This window comes from Leguminivora glycinivorella, chromosome 13 (genome assembly GCF_023078275.1).
Source record: "Leguminivora glycinivorella isolate SPB_JAAS2020 chromosome 13, LegGlyc_1.1, whole genome shotgun sequence".
NCBI lineage: Eukaryota > Metazoa > Arthropoda > Insecta > Lepidoptera > Tortricidae > Leguminivora > Leguminivora glycinivorella.
The window spans coordinates 16,470,119-16,491,577 of NC_062983.1; the positions used below are offsets into that span (position 1 = coordinate 16,470,119).

The window sequence follows — 21,459 nt, forward strand, 5'->3', positions numbered from 1 at the left end:
CTTGTGCCTTTGCAAAATATGCACAATTTTTAAATTCGCTTATCTTTTCTTTTGTTACAGCAAATATCAAAGAAGTTACTGCGTTGGGCCGATTAATCCCTACTAATATTATAAATGGGAAAGTGCGTGTCTGTTTGTTTGTCCGTCTTTCACGGCAAAACGGAGCGACTTATTGACGTGATTTTTTAAGTGGAGATAGTTGAAGGGATGGAGAGTGACATAGGCTACTTTTTGTCTCTTTCTGACGCGAGCAGAGCCGCGGGCAAAAGCTAGTAATATATGTCTAAAGCTTATACGCTACGGAGAACGACTCCGTAGTTTATTCGTCAGCGTAGTTCACCAACACATGCCCTTGATGAAACTTTTCGTAAAGAGTGAAAAATGCAAGCAATTTGTCGAGTCTACATTGAAGAGCATTAGTCAAATATGACGAAATATAAATCATGCGGATCCCTCGAACAAATTCGAATAAGAGCTGCCCACTTAATATTTCATCGAACCACGTAGAGTTGTTACATTTCATTAAAATAGAGTGACAACGCACACTGCTCACTTCATATTAAATTTACCAATACATCGTAAATATCGTAATTTTATGAATTATTTTAGGACAGCTTAGCATGCACACACATTTTTATTTTTAAAATGTATTCTACCTTGTATTGTAATGTATTAGTTCGCAAAAAAAATTGTTTTATACCGTTTTCAGCGTAAGTTGCGTAGCCGTTCAAAAACTGCTCCAAAAAACCTTTATTTATAGTGAAATTTACCAAACACGGCTAACCCTAAACCCAACTAATATCACGTACACGGCACTCCACATTCATTTCACATACAAAACTTAAAGCATGAAGAAATTAATTTCAACTCTTTGAGACTATGAATTTGTTCCTATTGTAGTACATAGTATATTTTAGCTTAACATTAGGTTAGTGTGTTATGAGGGAGCGCTTGTCGACATCTCCATCGCCACGGATGCTGGCACTTGCATCTGGAAATTGTAAAAATACTGTCATCATAAGAAGTAAAATGCATATACGAATATGCATTAATTCAACTTTACTTCAAGCACTCTCTACTAAAATCTCAATAGGTGACTACTTTCCTTGTAAAGATGAAGTAAAAGTTTACATGGCGACCCCACCAGTACCGCAATTGTTCAGAGCGCTATAAAAAGCTCGCTCTTTACGAGATTGAGATAACACAGTTTGGAACATACTTATGGTGCTATATCAAACCATTAATAATTGTTTTTCTTTTCTGATTTCTGACATTTCTGATAAAACTTAACAGAGGTTAACATTTTACTAATACCACCGCAAGTCTAAAAACAGAATCCCGATACCGTTGAATGCTGGAACACGTCCCCGATTCTGTCCAGCGCGCGCTTATCCAGCACAGCTTCCAAAGCCGCAGCCAGATCAGAACTCTCAGCCAATGACGAAGTATGATAGGAGATAACACTTCACATGGCGACCTCGCCAGTACGATATAAACTCGGCTTACCTTAGGCTTGGGCTGGTGCGGCGAATGCTGGAACACGTCCCCGATACTGTCCAGCGCGCGTTCGTCCAGCACGGCCTCCAATGCCGCGGCCAGATCAGAACTCTCAGCCAATGACGAAGTATGATAGGAGATAACACTTCACATGGCGACCTCGCCAGTACGATATAAACTCGGCTTACCTTAGGCTTGGGCTGGTGCGGCGAATGCTGGAACACGTCCCCGATACTGTCCAGCGCGCGTTCGTCCAGCACGGCCTCCAATGCCGCGGCCAGCTCAGAGCTCTCAGCCAATGACGAAGTATGATAGGAGATAACACTTCACATGGCGACCTCGCCAGTACGATATAAACTCGGCTTACCTTAGGCTTGGGCTGGTGCGGCGAATGCTGGAACACGTCCCCGATACTGTCCAGCGCGCGTTCGTCCAGCACGGCCTCCAAAGCCGCAGCCAGATCAGAACTCTCAGCCAATGACGAAGTATGATAGGAGATAACACTTCACATGGCGACCTCGCCAGTACGATATAAACTCGGCTTACCTTAGGCTTGGGCTGGTGCGGCGAATGCTGGAACACGTCCCCGATACTGTCCAGCGCGCGTTCGTCCAGCACGGCCTCCAAAGCCGCAGCCAGATCAGAACTCTCAGCCAATGACGAAGTATGATAGGAGATAACACTTCACATGGCGACCTCGCCAGTACTATACAGACTCAGCTTACCTTAGGCTTGGGCTGGTGCGGCGAATGCTGGAACACGTCCCCGATACTGTCCAGCGCGCGTTCGTCCAGCACGGCCTCCAAAGCCGCAGCCAGATCAGAACTCTCAGCCAATGACGAAGTATGATAGGAGATAACACTTCACATGGCGACCTCGCCAGTACTATACAGACTCAGCTTACCTTAGGCTTGGGCTGGTGCGGCGAATGCTGGAACACGTCCCCGATACTGTCCAGCGCGCGTTCGTCCAGCACGGCCTCCAAAGCCGCAGCCAGATCAGAACTCTCAGCCAATGACGAAGTATGATAGGAGATAACACTTCACATGGCGACCTCGCCAGTACTATACAGACTCAGCTTACCTTAGGCTTGGGCTGGTGCGGCGAATGCTGGAACACGTCCCCGATACTGTCCAGCGCGCGTTCGTCCAGCACGGCCTCCAAAGCCGCAGCCAGATCAGAACTCTCAGCCAATGACGAAGTATGATAGGAGATAACACTTCACATGGCGACCTCGCCAGTACTATACAGACTCAGCTTACCTTAGGCTTGGGCTGGTGCGGCGAATGCTGGAACACGTCCCCGATACTGTCCAGCGCGCGTTCGTCCAGCACGGCCTCCAAAGCCGCAGCCAGATCAGAACTCTCAGCCAATGACGAAGTATGATAGGAGATAACACTTCACATGGCGACCTCGCCAGTACTATACAGACTCAGCTTACCTTAGGCTTGGGCTGGTGCGGCGAATGCTGGAACACGTCCCCGATACTGTCCAGCGCGCGTTCGTCCAGCACGGCCTCCAATGCCGCGGCCAGCTCAGAGCTCTCAGCGAATGACGTGCCACCTAAAAAATAACAAAATATATTTAGAATCAAATTTTCAGAAACACGCTGAAATGCTTTTTATGCTACGTTGTATTCCCATAACAAAATCATTCCTTGAAGCAATTTCAACGTGTAAAGACAAAAATCACGTGATTCACTAAGTCATAAAGTGATAACTATTCGAACTCTTTTCTCATCAGAGTGCGTAGTCGAATGGCACAAACGCTCACGAAACGAAACGCTCGTAGATATCTATCTCTATCGCTCTTGCGTATCGGTGCGACAGAGCCAGACTACCTTTCGTCGCTTTTCTTCTTCGTTTCGCGTCGCAGAAATGCCATTCGGCTACGGCAACTTGCCATTGTCACGATCGCTTACGCTCATATCTCTCTCTATCGCTCTTCTGTCTTGGTGCGACCAGGGGCGGCTCACTCCGCGATTCTATCGCCGCGCTACAAGTACATGCTGGCGGCCGCGAGTTCGCGGCCTAATCAGGGGTGGCGCGCGTTCTCACGGAACTCACGTTCGTACTTTCCGTTGTTACTTTACGTCGCAAATACTTTTTTAAGGTTCATATGGGATGTCCGCGTGTGGAATGGCTAATAATGCTTAGTTAAATAGCCATCATTAATAAAATAGGACAATCTTACGCAGATCTACTATTGATTGTCCCACGGAAAAGTTAAATAAGGCTTGCGATGTTGGGACTTAAACAAAAATATATAAATATTGTATATATACCTAGAGAGTACCCTTAACTTGACTATACTAGTATAACATTTTATCTGAGTATTAATTCCTTTTAACCCAACTTATATCACGTACACGGCACTCCACATTCATTTCACATACAAAACTTAAAGCATGAAGAAATTAATTTCAACTCTTTGAGACTATGAATTTGTTCCTATTGTAGTACATAGTATATTTTAGCTTAACATTAGGTTAGTGTGTTATGAGGGCGCGCTTGTCGACATCTCCATCGCCACGGATGCTGGCACTTGCATCTGTAGTGTGCAAACTAGTAGTGTAAAATAAAAATTACAAAAGTAATAAATAATACCTCAGACCATGCAAGTGCTGGGAAGCCTATCGTCCATCTTCTCACAAAACCTCAGACACTCTCGGCACACATTCGCCCAACTGCATGCAAACAAGTCACACTCCGGTGCTGATGTCAAGAGTGCATTAAGCAGCGATAATGCGCGGCAACCCTATCGTCCGACGCTGCGCACGTACGGCTCGTTTCTTTGTTAGAATTTTGTAGGCATTTAAAAAGGCGGCATTTTGTGAACATCAAAGCAGTGGGCCTTCTGTACTTGTACTATTATATATTCTGTGGTGCGACAGAACCCGTTCCGTTTCTATCGCCCCGTAGTGTCAACGATTATTACTTCGGCTAAGCCGGCACTTGTTTAACGACGCAGTTAGTAATTTTCTTCCATCTCTACTCCGTCGTTCGTCATCTAGCATTCCATCCATGTGTTTTCCGTCTTTTTTCCTGTTACAACCCTTCGTATCTTACTTTTTCTGTTGAACTGTGACTTACATACAGCTTCAATATAACTCCCGTGATTTAAATAACGTAACAATATAGGACGTAAGACACACCTTGATTGAAGAACTCCGTGAACGCCTCGTCTGGGATCTGGCTGAGCACGGCCGGGTCGAGAATGTCGTCAGGCGGCACTTGGCCCACTTCGCCCACTTCTGAAAAATGAACACCGACATGTAATCTAAACCGCCAATACGCATTTTAGCTTTGTTTCTAAGTGTATCAAGTGTATGATGGATAGAGTAAATTATTTTAAATTATTTTTAACTGGCAAATGAAAATATTATGTACTAGCTTTTGCCCGCGACTTCGCTCGCGTTAGAAAGAGACAAAAAGTAGCCTATGTCACTCTCCATCCCTTCAACTATCTCCACTTAAAAAATCACGTCAATTCGTCGCTCCGTTTTGCCGTGAAAGACGAACAAACAAACAGACACACACATTTTCCCATTTATAATATTAGTATGGATGTTGCACGATATCGGTGGAAGCAGTAGTAGTAACTCAAGACAAGATCTGCTGAACCTCGGACATAGCGACATAGTTATGGCACATACCTTAGTCGATAGGTCCTCGTAGTACGTGCAGGTCGATTCACAAGAGCACTAGCACTAATGGAACAGATTAACCTACAGTACCGGTCAAAAGTTTGAGTTCACCCTTTGATTTCGGTACAAATGAGTACTTTTGTACGATAATTATCTTCGGTTTGGTAGTCGAAATATGTTTTCAACTTATATTTATTGTTTTGTGGAGATTTGTTTTACTAGTTAGACACAATTCACGTACCTTTCTTTCACTAAAATGTAATAAACATGACGGCAAAATGCTAGTTATATTTATGGCCTAGCCTTTGCCACTAATTGAGACACATCTTTACACGAAACACAGTTTTAGCCAGATAATATAGGCCAAATAATTATTTAGCCTATAAGATTTGAGGGAAACAGATGTTAAAAAAATATAAATTGTTTACGAAACAAATTTTGACGTCTGAACTACAAAAAACTATCTCTCTAAAGCAGTCAATTGTACTGAAAACAAGGAGTGAACTTAAATTTTTGACCGGTACTGTATAAAATGGTAGTTCTTGACAGTGACGATATGTAATATGCATGCATACAACCAATGGTGTCACTCATACTCATACAATCAATGTTTTTTTTTTTTTTCAATTTCATTCGTGCTAGCTTTCGTGAAACGATTTGTAACTATGAATATGAGAACTTACCAAGTTCGTGCGAGTTGGTGGCCGAGACGATGAACTCGTTTTCGCTGAGCGCACCCATACCAGTGTCTTCCGAGCTGTCGTATGCCGACGAATTCGAGCACACGTTGATTTCTACAAACATAAGAAAGTATTAATACCAAGTGTCGAGCGATAGGCTTGTACAGTCATAGGCGGAAATGCGTTGGTCGGCTTAATCGCTCCTAATACGACGTTGCAAAAAATCATCCGTCACGGATGCAGTGGCCAATGATGATGATGATGACTACCAGTGTTCCAGTGATATTCGTCTCATAAGTCTTAGTTTTCTCTCTAAGTTGAAAGGCGCGTGTTAAGCGCGCTGGAAGAAATATCTACTTGGTGTCAAAAGATAAGGTGTATGTAGTATTGTGTGCCCGAAAAGGATAGGTAAGTCTCGCTTGGGCATTGGCGCGGCGCAGCGCAGCGTGAGTGACAAAACTCGCATTCTACTATTCTACGAGTAAGGTTTACATGATGTAGTACTTGTCTACTTGAGAAAATTAGCTAAGGGAACATACCCAAACTACGTGACCATATTTGTGCCGTTTTTTAACCCCCCCCCCCCCCCCCCACACCCTAGGTGACCCAGCGTAGTATATGCCAAGGGGGAGACCCCTGTAGTTTTCACGTAGTATTTATACATGAAGTTTTAAATCAATTTTTTCAAAAAGTGGTCAATAAATATTCACGCATTCAAATTTCAGTATTTTAACAATGATTTACATCCCATAACCTTCATCATCATCACCAGCCTATAAAATAATATGCGTCCCACTGCTGGCCACGGCTAGGACAATATTGCACAGGTTACGTGACAAGAAACTAGACCCCCCCCCTGCCCCTCTGTGACCAAGCGTAGTATTTTGACGACCCCCCCACCGTCTTCCCCCCCCTCCAGCACTAAACGAGCGAGTCACGTAGTTTGGGTACGTTCTCTAATATATACTGTTACCTGAGAGAGACTGAGTGGGCGTAGGCTCTGAGCTTCTTGTCACAGTCAGGGTTTGCGTGCAGTAGAACTGTTACCTGAGTGGGGATGTAACCTGTAACTGTAACACTAGGCGCTTCCAGGCAAGTTTCGTGTCATGGTTTGATTGCAGTACTGCAAGAGTACCTAAGAGATTTGGCTAAGATAATGTTACCTGAGAGCGATTGGTTGGGTGTAGGCACCGCCCGCTTGGGCAGACGCCGTCGGCGTTTCGCGCGGCGCGGCGTTGGCGGCAATACGCGCTTGCGGACGAGTTTCTTCGGCTTGTTGTCGCGGCTTAGCTTGTCGTAGTTGTCCTGAAACGATGACAGGCTTATTGATTATACGTGATTATACATCGCATTCTAACAACGCAACATCAGAACACAAGAGCATCATAGCAATACGTAATCACTTCCACACATACAACCACCTTTGAATAGAGAACGCCCACGTGAGATAGAGGTATAGTGCTTACCCGCTTCCACGCATTTTCAGCACAGTGGCGTTTGCTCTTGCAGTGGCAGTATGAGCTACTTGTATCTCGCTCCTCCACCAAACACCGCCGCACATGACGCATATGGTCGTTGTCCGGGCGCCAATGTGACGTTTGATAGACAGTATGGGCCGCAGGGGAGCCAATGTAACGTGAGATAGAGATATAATGCTCACCCGCTTCCACGCATATTCAGCACACAGCGGCGTTTGCTCTTGCAGTGGCAGTATGGGCTGCTTGCATCTCGCTCCTCCAGCGAACTCCGCCGCACATGACGCATATAGTCGTTGTCCGGGCGCCAATGTGACGCGTGATTGACAATATCAACCACAAGAGATAGATATATTATTCTTACCCGCTTCCACGCATGTTCAGCACACAGCGGCGTTTGCTCTTGCAGTGGCAGTATGGGCTGCTTGCATCTCGCAAAGACCGCCGCACACGACGCGTATAGTCGTTGTTCGGGCGCCAATGTGACGTGTGATAGACAATATCACCCACAAGAGATACAGTACCGGTCAAAAATTTAAGTTCACTCCTTGTTTTCAGTACAATTGACTGCTTTAGAGAGATAGTTTTTTGTAGTTCAGACGTCAAAATTTGTTTCGTAAACAATTTATATTTTTTTAACATCTGTTTCCCTCAAATCTTATAGGCTAAATAATTATTTGGCCTATATTATCTGGCTAAAACTGTGTTTCATGTAAAGATGTGTCTCAATTAGTGGCAAAGGCAAGGCCATAAAAATAACTAGCATTTTGCCGTTATGTTTATTAGATTTTAGTGAAAGAAAGGTACGTGAATTGTGTCTAACTAGTAAAACAAATCTCCACAAAACAATAAATATAAGTTGAAAACATATTTCGACTACCAAACCGAAGATAATTATCGTACAAAAGTACTTATTTGTACCGAAATCAAAGGGTGAACTCAAACTTTTGACCGGTACTGTAGAGATATCATTCTTACCCGCTTCCACGCATGTTCAGCACACAGCGGCGTTTGCTCTTGAAGTGGCAGTATGGGCTGCTTGCATCTCGCTCCGCCGGCAAAGACCGCCGCACACGACGCATATAGTCGTTGTTCGGGCGCCAACGTGACGTGTGATAGACAGTATCGCCCGCAGGGGAGGCGCGGGGCTTCGCAACCGTCCTCGGAACAGGCGGAGCCGAGGCAGGGCTTTAGAGAGCCGCTCTCGCCGCCTGACCAGCCGATTTCTCTGTGAAGTGTTTATACAAATGTTAAAGGCCTATTTGAAATTGAAGTTACAAATATTTTTGTCAAAAACTAGAATTTGTTACAAACTTTTTGATATCAAGGAGATTTTGAGCGCAAACTCAAACAGATGTCTTGATGCGGAATCCAAATTTTTGTCTCCCTTCGTTTTTCAGAACTTATGTGCGAAATGTGATTTGATATTTGCCAGTCGCTTTTCGGTAAAGAAAAACATCGTGAGGAAACCGGACTAATCCCAATAAGGCCTAGTTACCCTCCGGGTTGGAAGGTCAGATGGCAGTCGCTTTCGTTTGTAGTGCCTACGCCAAATCTTGGATTAGTTGTCAAAGCGGGCCCCAGGCTCCCATGAGCCGTGGCAAATGTCGGGATAACGCAAGAGGATGAATAATTTAAGTAAGTATATATTTTGTTGCTAGGTAGCTAATCGGGGACCACAATACGATCAAATATCCGATTTCGTAAGCGCAATACAGACACGTACCTGAGCCTCCGGCGTTCTCGCGAAGACAGTACTTCGGGCATGCCGCGCATCGCCAACAAATGATTCACCATCTGGGTTGGCAGCCGGCACGACGATCCTTGCCCGTTCAGCTGTTTCTGTAAATTTAAAAAAAAAACGAGATATAATGAAGTGAGTTTTAAGAAACATCATGGACACAGAGACCACATCGGGCCCAGGGCGTCGTGTCCTACTGCTGGGCAAAGGCCCCCAATTTCTCCAATGATCTCTATTCAGTGCTATGTCTTGGCCATTCCTCCAGGAGTCCAGTCCATCCCGCCATCGCCGGCGAGGTCTGTCCGATTCCCGATCAGACCAGCCCAGTCCCATTTTAACTTGACCGCCTTCCGAGCTACACCGACGATTTGAGTTTTGGAGTGTAACGTGGTTTTCCGGACTCGATCCACCAATTTGACACCTAGTATGATACTTAGATACATAGGCTAGTTTCCTACTAGTCAAATCAGCTTCTCTTTAAGAACTGTCAAAACGATTTGCTAATATGGAATTACTATGAAATACTGAGGAGTGACGTCACGGTCAATTCATTTACTTTAAATCTTTCTCTTTGACTTATTAAATAGAAATTAAGTATGTTTAAACATAACTAGTGTCCACATTTTTCTTCTAATTATGTGGTGCTTTATTTCGTGCACTGCATATTTTATTTTAAGTATAGGAAACTAGCCTATTGTGCGAATTCGTCATGGCTGATGAAAAGTCAATGGGCCAATAAAATGCAACTACAATAACCTATAAAAAATATATCTGCAGGTTTATAACGGCTCAGCCACGACATTGGTCTAAGCGCGGCAGCGGTGAGCGGCGGCCATACATTGGAGCGAGATACAGCGATGGGACTTTTCATTCGCACGTATGGCTGCCGCTCACCGCTGTCGCGCTTAGACCAATGTCGTGGCTGGGCCGTAACGGCTTGCCAATCCTGCTTTCAACGTTACGCACCAACAAATAAGACTTTTGTTCTGTGAGATATACGTACTACAACCAAAAATAACAATATGTTAACAGGGGTCAATGTCACGTAAACAGAAAGTTGAAAAGAATTTTAATAATCCTTTCATTTTGCACCTACTGTATTTTTCTGCACTATCAACGACATCATCATCATCATCATCATCCTCCTTGCGTTATCCCGGCATTTGCAACGGCTCATGGTAAGCTGGGGTCCGCTTTGACACTGGTTTTTACGAAAGCGACTGCCATCTGACCTCTCAACCCAAAGGATAACTAGGCCTTATTGGGATTAGTCCGGTTTCCTCTCGATGACATCATGTGATACAAACTACAAAACGCTTGCCTGATTTGAAGGTTCTGAATGGTAAACATATAAATATTATTAGTACAGTTACCGGTATAAATAAGTGATGATTTCTGTACCTTGTCGCTTTTAATCGTTTGACAATTTCGTATGACATTTCAAACAAGACGTTAACGTGACAAGGTATAGAAATCATCACATATTTATACAAGTGACTGTACGTCGTAGCCTACTATAAAAATATTTGCAAGTAGGATACGACGATCCACAGTCAACTTTCATACGACACCCACGGGTTCAATATACTTAAACATATTGAAAAGGGCAAATTCATTTGCAGAAATAGATCTTCAATTTTAATCTGTATCTTTTAGAAAAAAATATAAAGGTTAAAATAAAAAAAATATGTTCCGTTTTCCTAAAAATTACTCGAGCTCATTCCTATTCATACCTCAGAGGCTCAGACTACGCTACTTATAAAATTCAAATGAATCATTACCAAAGACATATGTAACTCCGTATAGACGGATAAATTCTAAGAAAAAAACGTACCTCAAAGCCACAGAGAAAAAGGTACTGTGGCCTAGATGGCGTTACATCTTTGGGGAACGCTCGGCTAGATGGCGCTAATATTAATATTTTAACACATTTCAAGCTAACAATATGGGCCAAATTGTCAAAACTGAGGTTCAAAAGTTTTAAGCTTGTGTCGAGAGATGGCAGTCTACGCACTGTGATTACCATAGATCAAGCAAACGTATCTACTTAGCGTGTCAAATGAACTCAGTGAAATCCACTGAGTTGTCCGTCTTTACTCGCAGCTTGCAGCTTTCGGGCGTCAATTTTTGTAAGTTGAAATCAACCAAAACATAAAAAATGCCTCGTTTCGTGATATTCAATTGCAACAACACAAAAATTATGAACAATCAAGAGCCTGAGACATATTTAAAATTACAGGCAAGAATCAACTTCAGTACAAAATTTGACACGCTCTGCCCCTATACAAATATATGAATTTGTTTCTTCTATCTAAATTAAGTTCTGTGGTGATTACACATTTTACTTTGACAGTAACTCTCTATAATACTCGATCCTCTTTGATCATTACATAAATACTCCAACATTACCAACCATATAAAGTACGTCATAATTCAAATGAATTGAATCATAACGCCTGTTTAGGACTACAATTGTATAAGTCATCGAAATGTTTACAAACATTAATGCGATAAATATTGATAAGAGAACTGCCGATCTAGCCGAAGTTACTGTTGACGCTACGTGGCGAAACGCAGTCTGACTCTGTCGCGCCACTATAGAAGAGCGGAATAGGGAGAGCTACGAATCGTAAGCGATATTGACGTTGGTTAGGTAGGTAGGCATCACGTCAGTACGAAGGCTAGGTTATCAACTATAATAACATTAGCAGAAATCAGCTGTTTTACTGAACTTTGCATATGATGTATGTACCTTATGTAATGATACTAAAGTGCAAAATTGAAAGGGAATTTATGCTAATGTCAGCTGATACACTGAGCAATGTATACAATTGTGTTCAGTCAGAAACGAAAATATGACAGACTAGCTTTTATTTGACCCGCGTTAAATAGGCGACTTGCCTCTTAGTCAAATCAGCTTCTTTTTAAGAACTGTCAAAACGAATTTGAACGACTTGTTAATACGGACTTCATATGAAATCGAATTGAGTGACGTCACGGTCAACTCAGTTACTTTATATATTTCTACCTGACTTATTAAATAGAAATTGGTTTTAAAAATAACTTGTCCATGTTTTTCTTATAATTATCTGATGCTTTATTTCGTGCATGGTATAAAATAATTTATTTCAATTAGAGTCAAGTTCCCTATTGCGGAATGCTCCATATACAAACGTCCACCCTCCCATTTTAGGTAAATGGGGGGGGGGGGTAGAAAGAGACAAAAAGTACCCTATGCCACGCTCCATCCCTTTAACTATCTCCACATAAAAAATCACGTCAAATCGTCGCTCCGTTTTGCCGAGAAAGACGGACAAACAAACAGTCACATACACTTTCCCATTAATAATATTAGTATGGATTACATTCGTTGTTGTGGTCGTCATCGGTCGTCTATACATATTTTTGGCGCTTTGCCTTTATTGACATTTTGCTGGTGACTCTATTTGCTTCAATTGAATAAGTTATTGCAAATGTTATGTATAATTCTTATAATGTTTGGGTGCAGATAATGTATCACGTGGTTCTCTAATCGTTTGCCGTCAATGGCTTATCATTAATCTGATTCACATTTTAAAACATGTGCGTAAATTATTGTTATTCCCCTTATCGATTAAATCGCTTTAAGTTCTTGAGTATGTCACGCGAATTTGTTAATCTGTGTTTATATTTACCTGTGGCGGTATAGTATGAATTTTCTGAGATGAATTTTTGGCTGTGCCGTAATCTATTAAACAAAAGCCTTTGTTTCTATTATTCACAGCGGCTAGCTCCCGTTTCCACAGCACGTGCTAAAGTCTCAGTGTAGATAAAAAGCAACTATCATGATAACAATAAGGTTCAAATCCATAAAAAGCCCTTTCGGAGATAACACGTTTTGTCATCTTCAAAAAAGTTACCTGCATACTGTAAACTGTTTCATAAATTTGAACCTTATTGTTATCATGATAGTTGCTTTTTAACTACACTGAGACTTTAGCACGTGCTGTGGAAACGGGAGCTAGCCGCTGTGAATAATAGAAACAAAGGCTTTTGTTTAACAGATTACGGCAAAACCCAAAAATTCATCTGAGAAAATTCATACTATATCATGGTCGTGTTTTTGTCACTTGTCAATCAGTCATACAGACAGACATGGTGGCAAAAGATAGACAACCGTCCATCTTAGTCCTGCTGAGTACAAGGTGCATGTCGAAATAGTACATTACGATACATGTGCGAAAAAAGGAAGTACTAAACGAGTGGCGATAAATGAAAATACGACCGAAGGGGGTGTTCTAAATCGACACGGAGTATCTCCGTACGTATTTCAGTACAGATGGCCATCCAAAGTTACATCCTGACACCTGACATATACTGAACCACTTCTCGCACTAGTGCGTAAAAAGAACACCATCTGTACTGAACATTATCCATATCCATACTATCCATACTTAATATTATAAATGCGAAAGTAACTCTGTCTGTCTGTCTGTCTGTCTGTCTGTCTGTCTGTCTGTCTGTTACGCTTTCCCGCTTAAACCACGCAACCGATTTTGATGAAATTTGGAACAGACAATCTTTAGACCCTGAGACAGAACATAGGCTACTTTTTATTTCGAAAAAAAGGGATGAAGGGGTTGAAAAAGAGGTTGAAAGTTTGTATGGGATTTCTTAATTTTAAATGATAAAACCATGAAACTTTATATTTTAGCACTTGATAAGAAATCATTAAACATATATTTAAAGTCACATACAGGTCGAACGCGATTAATTAACATTATTTTTACCTTTAAAATAAACATGGTGGGAAATAAACATTAACTAAAAGCGGGTAGATTATATTTATTTGTCTACCCCGAACATTTATATAAATTAATATCGGGTAGTTTTGTGTTGTTTACATCTCCGGTGACATTTTGCTGGCACGTCAGTCTTCCGCGACCACGGCCAGTGCAACCTGGCCGAAACGTTGGGAAAAAAGGTAAAAATAATGTTAATTAATCGCGTTCGACCTGTATGTGACTTTAAATATGTGTACAAAGCGCGAGAACTTAAAGTGTTATATCATTAAACATCTTGATAAGGGATAGGGATAGGGATAGGGATAGCGATAGGGATAGCGATAGGGAATGCGATAGGGATAGCGATAGGGATAGCGATAGGGATAGCGATAGGGATAGCGATAGGGATAGCGATAGCGATAGCGATAGCGATAGCGATAGCGTTAGCGATAGCGATACGGATACGGATACGGATAATATGGGTATCGTTAGCGGGATACGGATAATCGGTCGGCGGTCTCTTACAATCACGTTTGCGATAAGTATAAGCAAAATGTAAAAAATTGTAAGGGATAATAGAAAAAAGTACTTTTTACCCACCGATCATAGTGTCGAAATACGGGCTATGTGGGATGTTTATAAAGGTTTCCCCAGCGTATATAGAATTACCTACGCTGTGGTCGATGTGTAATATTTCTACAATCATTGCAAGCAAAAGTATTATGTGCAATCGAAATAATCGCAGATAAATATACCTACAGAGAAACCTACGGTCCCTACGGATCCAAATGAAAATCTTAAGGAATACTTTTATTACGCGGGCGAAGCCGCGGGTAAAAGCTAGTAATAATATAATTATTATATAATTCATATAAATTATCACTTTAGCTTTAGTAGAAATGTAGTAATAGTTGTTTACTGTTTGGTTGTGTGTTTAAGTATGTTCAGAACAGTGACATTTATTTAGTTATGTTTGGTAAGCATATAATTATTTAAGTATGTTTGTAATCTTATTATAGTTACCATGTGTACTTAGCGACGAAAATATTGTCCGACTTTGATAAAATCGTAGCCAATGATTTATCAATAAATTCGACTTATAAACAGAAGAGTGTGTAAAAAAATTAACATAGCCTTTTGCATCTTTGATTATACATCATCTACGTATTTTAAGACTAGTAAGTTTAATCATCATTCTCTTGCCCTTATCCCAGTCACTTGGGGTCGGCGCAGCATGTCTTTCTCTTCCATACATCTCTGTTACTCGTCATCTCATCATTAACCTGTTTGAGTTCCATATCATGTCTCACACAGTCCATCCACCTCTTCTTCGGTTTTCCTCTCTAACTAGTAAGCTAGTAAGTTTAAAAAGTAACATAATTAAGCGTAGGCGTTCCTTCTGTGATATGTACCGTGTACCGTGTACTAATACGAGAACATTACCTTAATTATAGAAGCAAGTGATTTGCGCTCCCGCTATTGCCTCGATAGACGTAGAAAAGTGTAGTGTCTGACCGCGTGCCTTCTTAAAGCAGCTCTGAGGAGCTCTAACGAACAAAATGATCGGGATTCTTTCTTTTTACAAGCTTTTATTCAACTTGCCTTGTGTTAGTGTGCGTCAAAACGTAGAAGCTAAATTTGACCCACTTCCCGGTTTCCCATTGAGTTGAAATTTTGCACACATATATTTGCCAGTCGCTTCTCGGTGAAGGAAAACATCGTGAGGAAACCGGACTAATCCCAATAAGGCCTAGTTACCCTTCGGATTGGAAGGTCAGATGGCAGTCGCCTTCATAACAACTAGTACCTACGCCAAATCTTGGGATTAGTTGTCAAAGCGGACTCAGGCTGCTATGAGCCGTGGCAAATGCCGGGATAACGCAATTTTTTATGTAAATCACGTGACAATGCAATATTATGGTATCATGGAGCTGATCTGACGATGGAGCAGAAAGGTGGTCATAGGAACTCTGTTATAAAACGTCGTATCCCCATCGAGTAAGGGTTTTTAGAAACGTCTCGAAGAGCAGTAAATGACTGTTCAAAGAAAGGTACAGTCGGTGATAAAAGCTTGTGCCAAAAATGATTTTTTTTTGCAAAAAAGCATATTTCATATAGGAGACAAACGAGCAGACGGGTCATCCGCATGATGGGTAGGTATGTTGCCGGCCTTTAAGACAGGAACACAATATTTACCTTGATGATAGCAGCAAGTGACTTATGCTCCCGATAGTCTCTCGCTAGACGTAGAGAGGTGTCCGCTCTGACCACGTGCCTTCTTAAAGCGGCTCTGCGAAGCGCTAAGCGAGCCCCTCGCGATTCTGCTGAGCTTTCTTCCACGCAGACTGGCCCGGTGCCTAATTCTAAGAAAAAATATAATAAATGGTGAGTTTGACGATTCAGTTACATCAAAGACGGCTATTCATATAGGCTACTTGACCCTTTTTGAAAGTCTGTCTTATATGATTAAGTACTGTCCAATTAACCGAAATAAAATTGTATTACCATATTTTATTATGACTTAACAACAGCAAAAAATATTTTTAAAGTATACTTTTACGTAATCAGGCGAAAACACCACAGCCATGTTAATCTATAGATTTTCTGCGCATCAGGTCATTCTACTCGAAAACAAAATTTTCTGACTTTTTAAGTATTAAGGCATAAAGTTCAATATGTCAGTGATTGTTTTGACATGCAGTAAGATTCGAATTCGATGACGTCTCTTCATCGCTGACATCGTTTTCAGTGGCCAAATAAAAAATACACACATTTTGAATCGAAAATACGTCGTCATCATGCACTTTTTAACCCCCGACGCAAAAACGAAGGGGTGTTATAAGTTTGACGGGTCTGTCTGTCTGTCTGTCTGTCCGTCTGTCTATCTGTCTGTCTGTTTGTGTGTGTGTCTGTCTGTGGCATCGTAGTTCCCGAACGGATGAACCGATTTGGATTTAGTTTTTTTTTGTCTGAAAGCTGAGTAAGTCGGGAGTGTTCTTAGCCATGTTTCATGAAAAGCGGTCTACTACACAGAACTAAATCAAGATAGAAGGAAAAAGTGTATCTACTTTGCGTGCGGAAAAGTTAAATAGCGAGCAACATTGTTCGCCGCGCAAGTCAGTTTGCTCCCGACCGCTGCCCGCGAGTGACATACAGTGAAAAATACAAAATGGGTCGGTATTCGATAATTAACTGTTCAAACACCACCAATAAAAGCAAGAGTGTTAAACAAAGTGTTTCCTATCATCGGTAAGTACCATTTGTCCTAAAATATTTTTTATTAAATAAAAAACACGATTTTCCTATTTTTATCATCAAAACATTAACTGACGTACGGCCGTCAAACTAGTTTTCCATTGCGGCTTTAATTTGACGAGTCCGACTTGGCGTGCGTTTAAAGCAAGCTATATAAAAATAGGCTATTCAAACTGTCGAGACAAAGTGAAGGTAGATTTGTTATTTTGTCCGTCGAACTCACGTCGAACTTAAGAATAGTGGTGCACCACGGAACTATATCGTCATGTATGCTGCGATTTCCTTATTCGATTTAAATCGATTTTGCGAAGCAGTGGAAATTATAATTATGTTTTTATATTGTTATGAAACTATACATATAAAGTACGAGTGAAAAGTAAATTTAACTTTAAAATAGGTTACAGTTACGGTATTAACGTTGAATTTGTGGTCGGCAGAAAAACAAATACAAACATAATACACTCTATATTTATTATGAATAAAAATAACTCTAAAAATGTGTTAATGGTTAATTATATTTATATATTACTAAAAGTCAAGTCAAGTCTGTGGTCAAGAGTAAGCCCATTTATAATAAAAAAAATAAATAAAAAAAAAGTTGTAACAAATAACATGAGGATAATGCTGTGAGTACATGGTCGATTTTCGTAAAAATATTACGAAATATTAACTAGTATTAATACCTACCTACTAAAATCTTTGTTCCTGGCCTTAGGCAAATTATATACCTACTAGTGAATTGTTTGTCATCACACGAATACAGGTATATACTTACTTCATTTCACAACGAAGATGAACATCCGATATTTTTAACTTCGGCGGGCATCCCGCACGCAACCTCCACAATCGATCGAATGGGTTACGCGGCGACAACGTTCCCATCACTAAAGTACACTCGTGACGTCATAGGCTCGACACAAAACGTTACACGCTCGGTTTCGCTGTTAATCGCCGAGCATTTTCCTTCTATCTTGATTTAGTTCTGTGGTCTACTATGTCGCGGTCGGGTGTTTTTTCAAAATTTTAATTTTGTGGTTAGGTTATATTTACACGGTAGTGACTATCTCTTGTTAGTTTCTATTGCCGATAACTCATCGCTTACTCGGTTTTAGTGGGATTAGTGCCATAAGAGCATGAAATAATATAAATATAAATAAATATAAATATTATAGGACACTCTTACACAGATTGACTGAGGCCCACGGTAAGCTCAAGAAGGCTTGTGTTGTGGGTACTCAGACAACGATATATATATAATATATATATACTTATATACATAGAAAACATCCATGACTCAGGAACAAATATCTGTGCTCATCACACAAATAAATGCCCTTACCGGGATTCGAACCCGGGACCGTGGCGTAGCAGGCAGGGTCAATACCGACTGCGCCAGACCGGTCGTCAAATGAAATACTTCACATATTTTAGTTAGCGTAGGCAATGACATATATAACTCCGTATAGACAGATAAAGTCTAAGAAAAAAACGTACCTCAGTACCATACAGAAAAAGGTACGGTGGCCTAGATGGCATTACACCTTTGGCACATCTCGGACACTGGCGATCAAATATATGAAACAGGCGCGTTCCTAGCACACATTCTAAGCTCGTGTAGGTGAACGCGTACTATGCTTGTATGAGTGAAATATGACAGGTCGACTGTTCGTGTTTTTGACAGGCGGTGTCAGGTAACTGAGAGGGGGTGGGCGGCACTTTCAGCGGGGAGCAGGAGTGGCCATACTGTACGATAGTACTCTTTATTATATCTGTGCCTTTGGGGTACGCTCAGCTAGATGGCGCTAAATATTAATATTTGACATTTTAAAACATATCAAGCTAAGAATATGGGCCAAATTGTCAAAACTGAGGTTCAAAAGTTTTAAGCCTGTGTCAAGAGATGGCAGTCTATGCACTGTGATTACACATTTTACTTCGGCAGTAACTCTCTATAATACTCGATCCTCTTTGGCGTAGGTAACTAGGTAACTAAACGAGACTGTACCTACGGGCACGCTAACTCCAGAAAAACAATTTCATTAAATATACTTATACGAGCCCCAATGCAAATGATATCGTCTAGTATGAAAAAAATATTATGTCCTAACTTCGACCTCAAAATTCAGGATGAATTAGATGATTAGTAGAACATGTAACATAAAAACAAGAGAGCTTATAATGCATATTTTATTTATTCAAAACATAAATTAACAATTTTCCTCACTAGTAAACAAAAAAACATAATTTCACCAAATGTAACACTTGCAAAAATGTTCGTCTTCAGCGTAGCCGATGCAGAAAAGAACAACTACCACTTGGTGGCGTCACCTTTTGCATCTAAAACGGCCTTAATTCTGAGCGGCATTGTATCTACCAACTGTCTATACTCCTCAGGGGTTATTCCATTCCAGACACCCACAAGTTTCTCCTTAAAATCAGCTTTGGATTTAGAAGGATCTTTTCGCAACTTTTTCTTCATTTACCACTACAAAGTTTTATGGGAGACAAGTCTGGACTGCTGGATGGCCATGATATGGTAGGAATTTGTTTTTGTTTCAGCCACTCCATCGTTGTCTTGCCAGTATGACATAAGGCACCATCTCGTTGAAAAGTAAATCCATTTATATACTTGAACTTTCTTATAGACGGTAGTGAACTCTATTCCAAGATGCTTTTGTATTTCTCTGCATTGACGGTTCCATCTATAAATTGCAGACATCCCACACCCTGTGCCGACATACAGCCCCAAATCATTTAAAGATGCCGGAAACTACACCTTGCCTTCAAGACAGTCTTTGTGAAATGCATCTCCTTTATCTTGAATGACTTTACTTCGTTCATCGCCAACTATGACCTCAAATTTGGATTTGTCGCTCCATATTATTTTTCGCCACTGATCGGCAGTCCAGTTTCTGTACTTTTGTGCAAATTTCAACCTGTTAGTTTTCTGCTTTTGAGTAAGTAACGGTTTCTGTTTAGCGGTGTGAAAACCGAAGCCCATTATTTTCATTACTGTCTTTCAGGTATCGACTGAAATGTTTATTTTGATCGCGTCATGCCATAGTTAGGTAAGTTCTCCTGCTCTTGCATGACGATTTTTCCTGATGATGCTCCTCAAAATCCTGTTTTCTCTTTGGCAGTTATTCTTCGACGGCCAGATTTATTTAAACAGGAGACGGTTCCGTGTTTTAGTTGATGCTGGATGATTGTATGCGCCGTAGATCTTGGCAAAAAAAGGTCTTTGGATATTTTGGAACGTAGATTTGCCGCTATTGTTACTGGAAATTATAATTTTCCTCACTGATTCAGGCACCGACTTACCTCTTGCTATTTTGGTATAAAAATGTTGTAGAATAATTATATTTTTTACATAATTTACCTTTTTATGTAGCCGTATATCATATCAGACGACTTATAATATTATTAATTCAATTTAAAATATTATTGTATAATATTAATCTTACTAAACTATTTTTATTTAAAATAGACGACCTACTCTTATTATGCCTCAAATATGAACTAGGCGTATTTTTTTGCTTTAGGTATGTTATTTTTATGATATGATTATATTAAAACATATAACATTAGGGCATTTTGTACGGCGCAAGATTAAACTAGTTTTAATGGCTTAGTGTGTCGTGTATTCCATTTATCATCAAAGTCAATCTGGGTTTAAATACCAGTTTCGGAAATAAATATCGCACGTTGAAGTGTGACTAGACGATATCATTTGCATTGGGGCTCGTATATAATATTGTCTTCGGTTACCGCGATAGTTACTCATGAAATAAAACTATGGAAACGGATTAAATCGCGTATAATGAATTTAAAATTCATCCCGACGTTTCGAACTCTTTACAGCGTTCGTGGTCAACGGGTGACACCCACGCACCACGCACGCGTTGACCACGAACGCTATAAAGAGTTCGAAACGTCGGAATGAATTTTAAATTCATTATACGCGATTTAATCCGTTTCCATAGTTTTATTTCATGTATACTTATATAATCAAGTATTTAAGTTGATATCGAAAATTATAATTTCCAGGTAGCGTTATGAAATCGGACTACGCCTACTCCGCCCTTTATTTTTATACGGGTTCTTTCTTAAGTTACGTTTACTTTACAGTAAATTTTGACAACTTTTGGTGATTACCGCAAAACGCAAAAATCATGTTTAAACAATCTATAAGGTACAGCGGGGCAAATCTCGACTGGGGGGCAAATGTAACTGGTCCATTTTTTCCATGTTTTACAACGTTTATATTATTAAATAGAGAGTGTCCACCGGTTATATATGGTATAACTCAACATCATAGTGTAATAGTAGAAAAAATGGATTATGTAGTTACAATTGCCCCCCAGTCGGATTTGTCCCGCTGTACCTTAGCTTCAATTTTTGA

At 40.7% G+C, this 21,459-nt stretch overlaps 1 protein-coding gene and 1 long non-coding RNA gene across 2 annotated transcripts in view; both read right to left on the reverse strand.

Moving 5' to 3' along the window:
- Positions 1 to 702: 702 nt before the first annotated feature.
- Positions 703 to 1,619, reverse strand: LOC125232405. The gene is made up of 2 exons (XR_007177739.1): positions 1,507 to 1,619; positions 703 to 991 (listed from the first exon to the last, which is right to left on the reverse strand). It is a non-coding gene; the product is annotated as an uncharacterized LOC125232405 (long non-coding RNA).
- Positions 1,620 to 1,644: 25 nt separating this feature from the next.
- LOC125232309 (INO80 complex subunit D-B-like) overlaps positions 1,645 to 21,459 on the reverse strand; it is a 42,846-nt gene continuing 23,031 nt past the window's right edge. The window contains exons 5-18 of the mRNA XM_048137935.1: positions 15,999 to 16,165; positions 9,025 to 9,140; positions 8,277 to 8,526; positions 6,987 to 7,128; positions 5,827 to 5,937; positions 4,652 to 4,750; positions 2,939 to 3,060; positions 2,760 to 2,861; positions 2,581 to 2,682; positions 2,402 to 2,503; positions 2,223 to 2,324; positions 2,044 to 2,145; positions 1,865 to 1,966; positions 1,645 to 1,656 (exon numbers count right to left, since the gene is read on the reverse strand). Of these exons, the coding sequence (XP_047993892.1) occupies positions 1,645 to 1,656; positions 1,865 to 1,966; positions 2,044 to 2,145; positions 2,223 to 2,324; positions 2,402 to 2,503; positions 2,581 to 2,682; positions 2,760 to 2,861; positions 2,939 to 3,060; positions 4,652 to 4,750; positions 5,827 to 5,937; positions 6,987 to 7,128; positions 8,277 to 8,526; positions 9,025 to 9,140; positions 15,999 to 16,165 (1,631 nt within the window). The remainder of the gene's footprint in view (positions 1,657 to 1,864; positions 1,967 to 2,043; positions 2,146 to 2,222; positions 2,325 to 2,401; positions 2,504 to 2,580; positions 2,683 to 2,759; positions 2,862 to 2,938; positions 3,061 to 4,651; positions 4,751 to 5,826; positions 5,938 to 6,986; positions 7,129 to 8,276; positions 8,527 to 9,024; positions 9,141 to 15,998; positions 16,166 to 21,459) is intronic.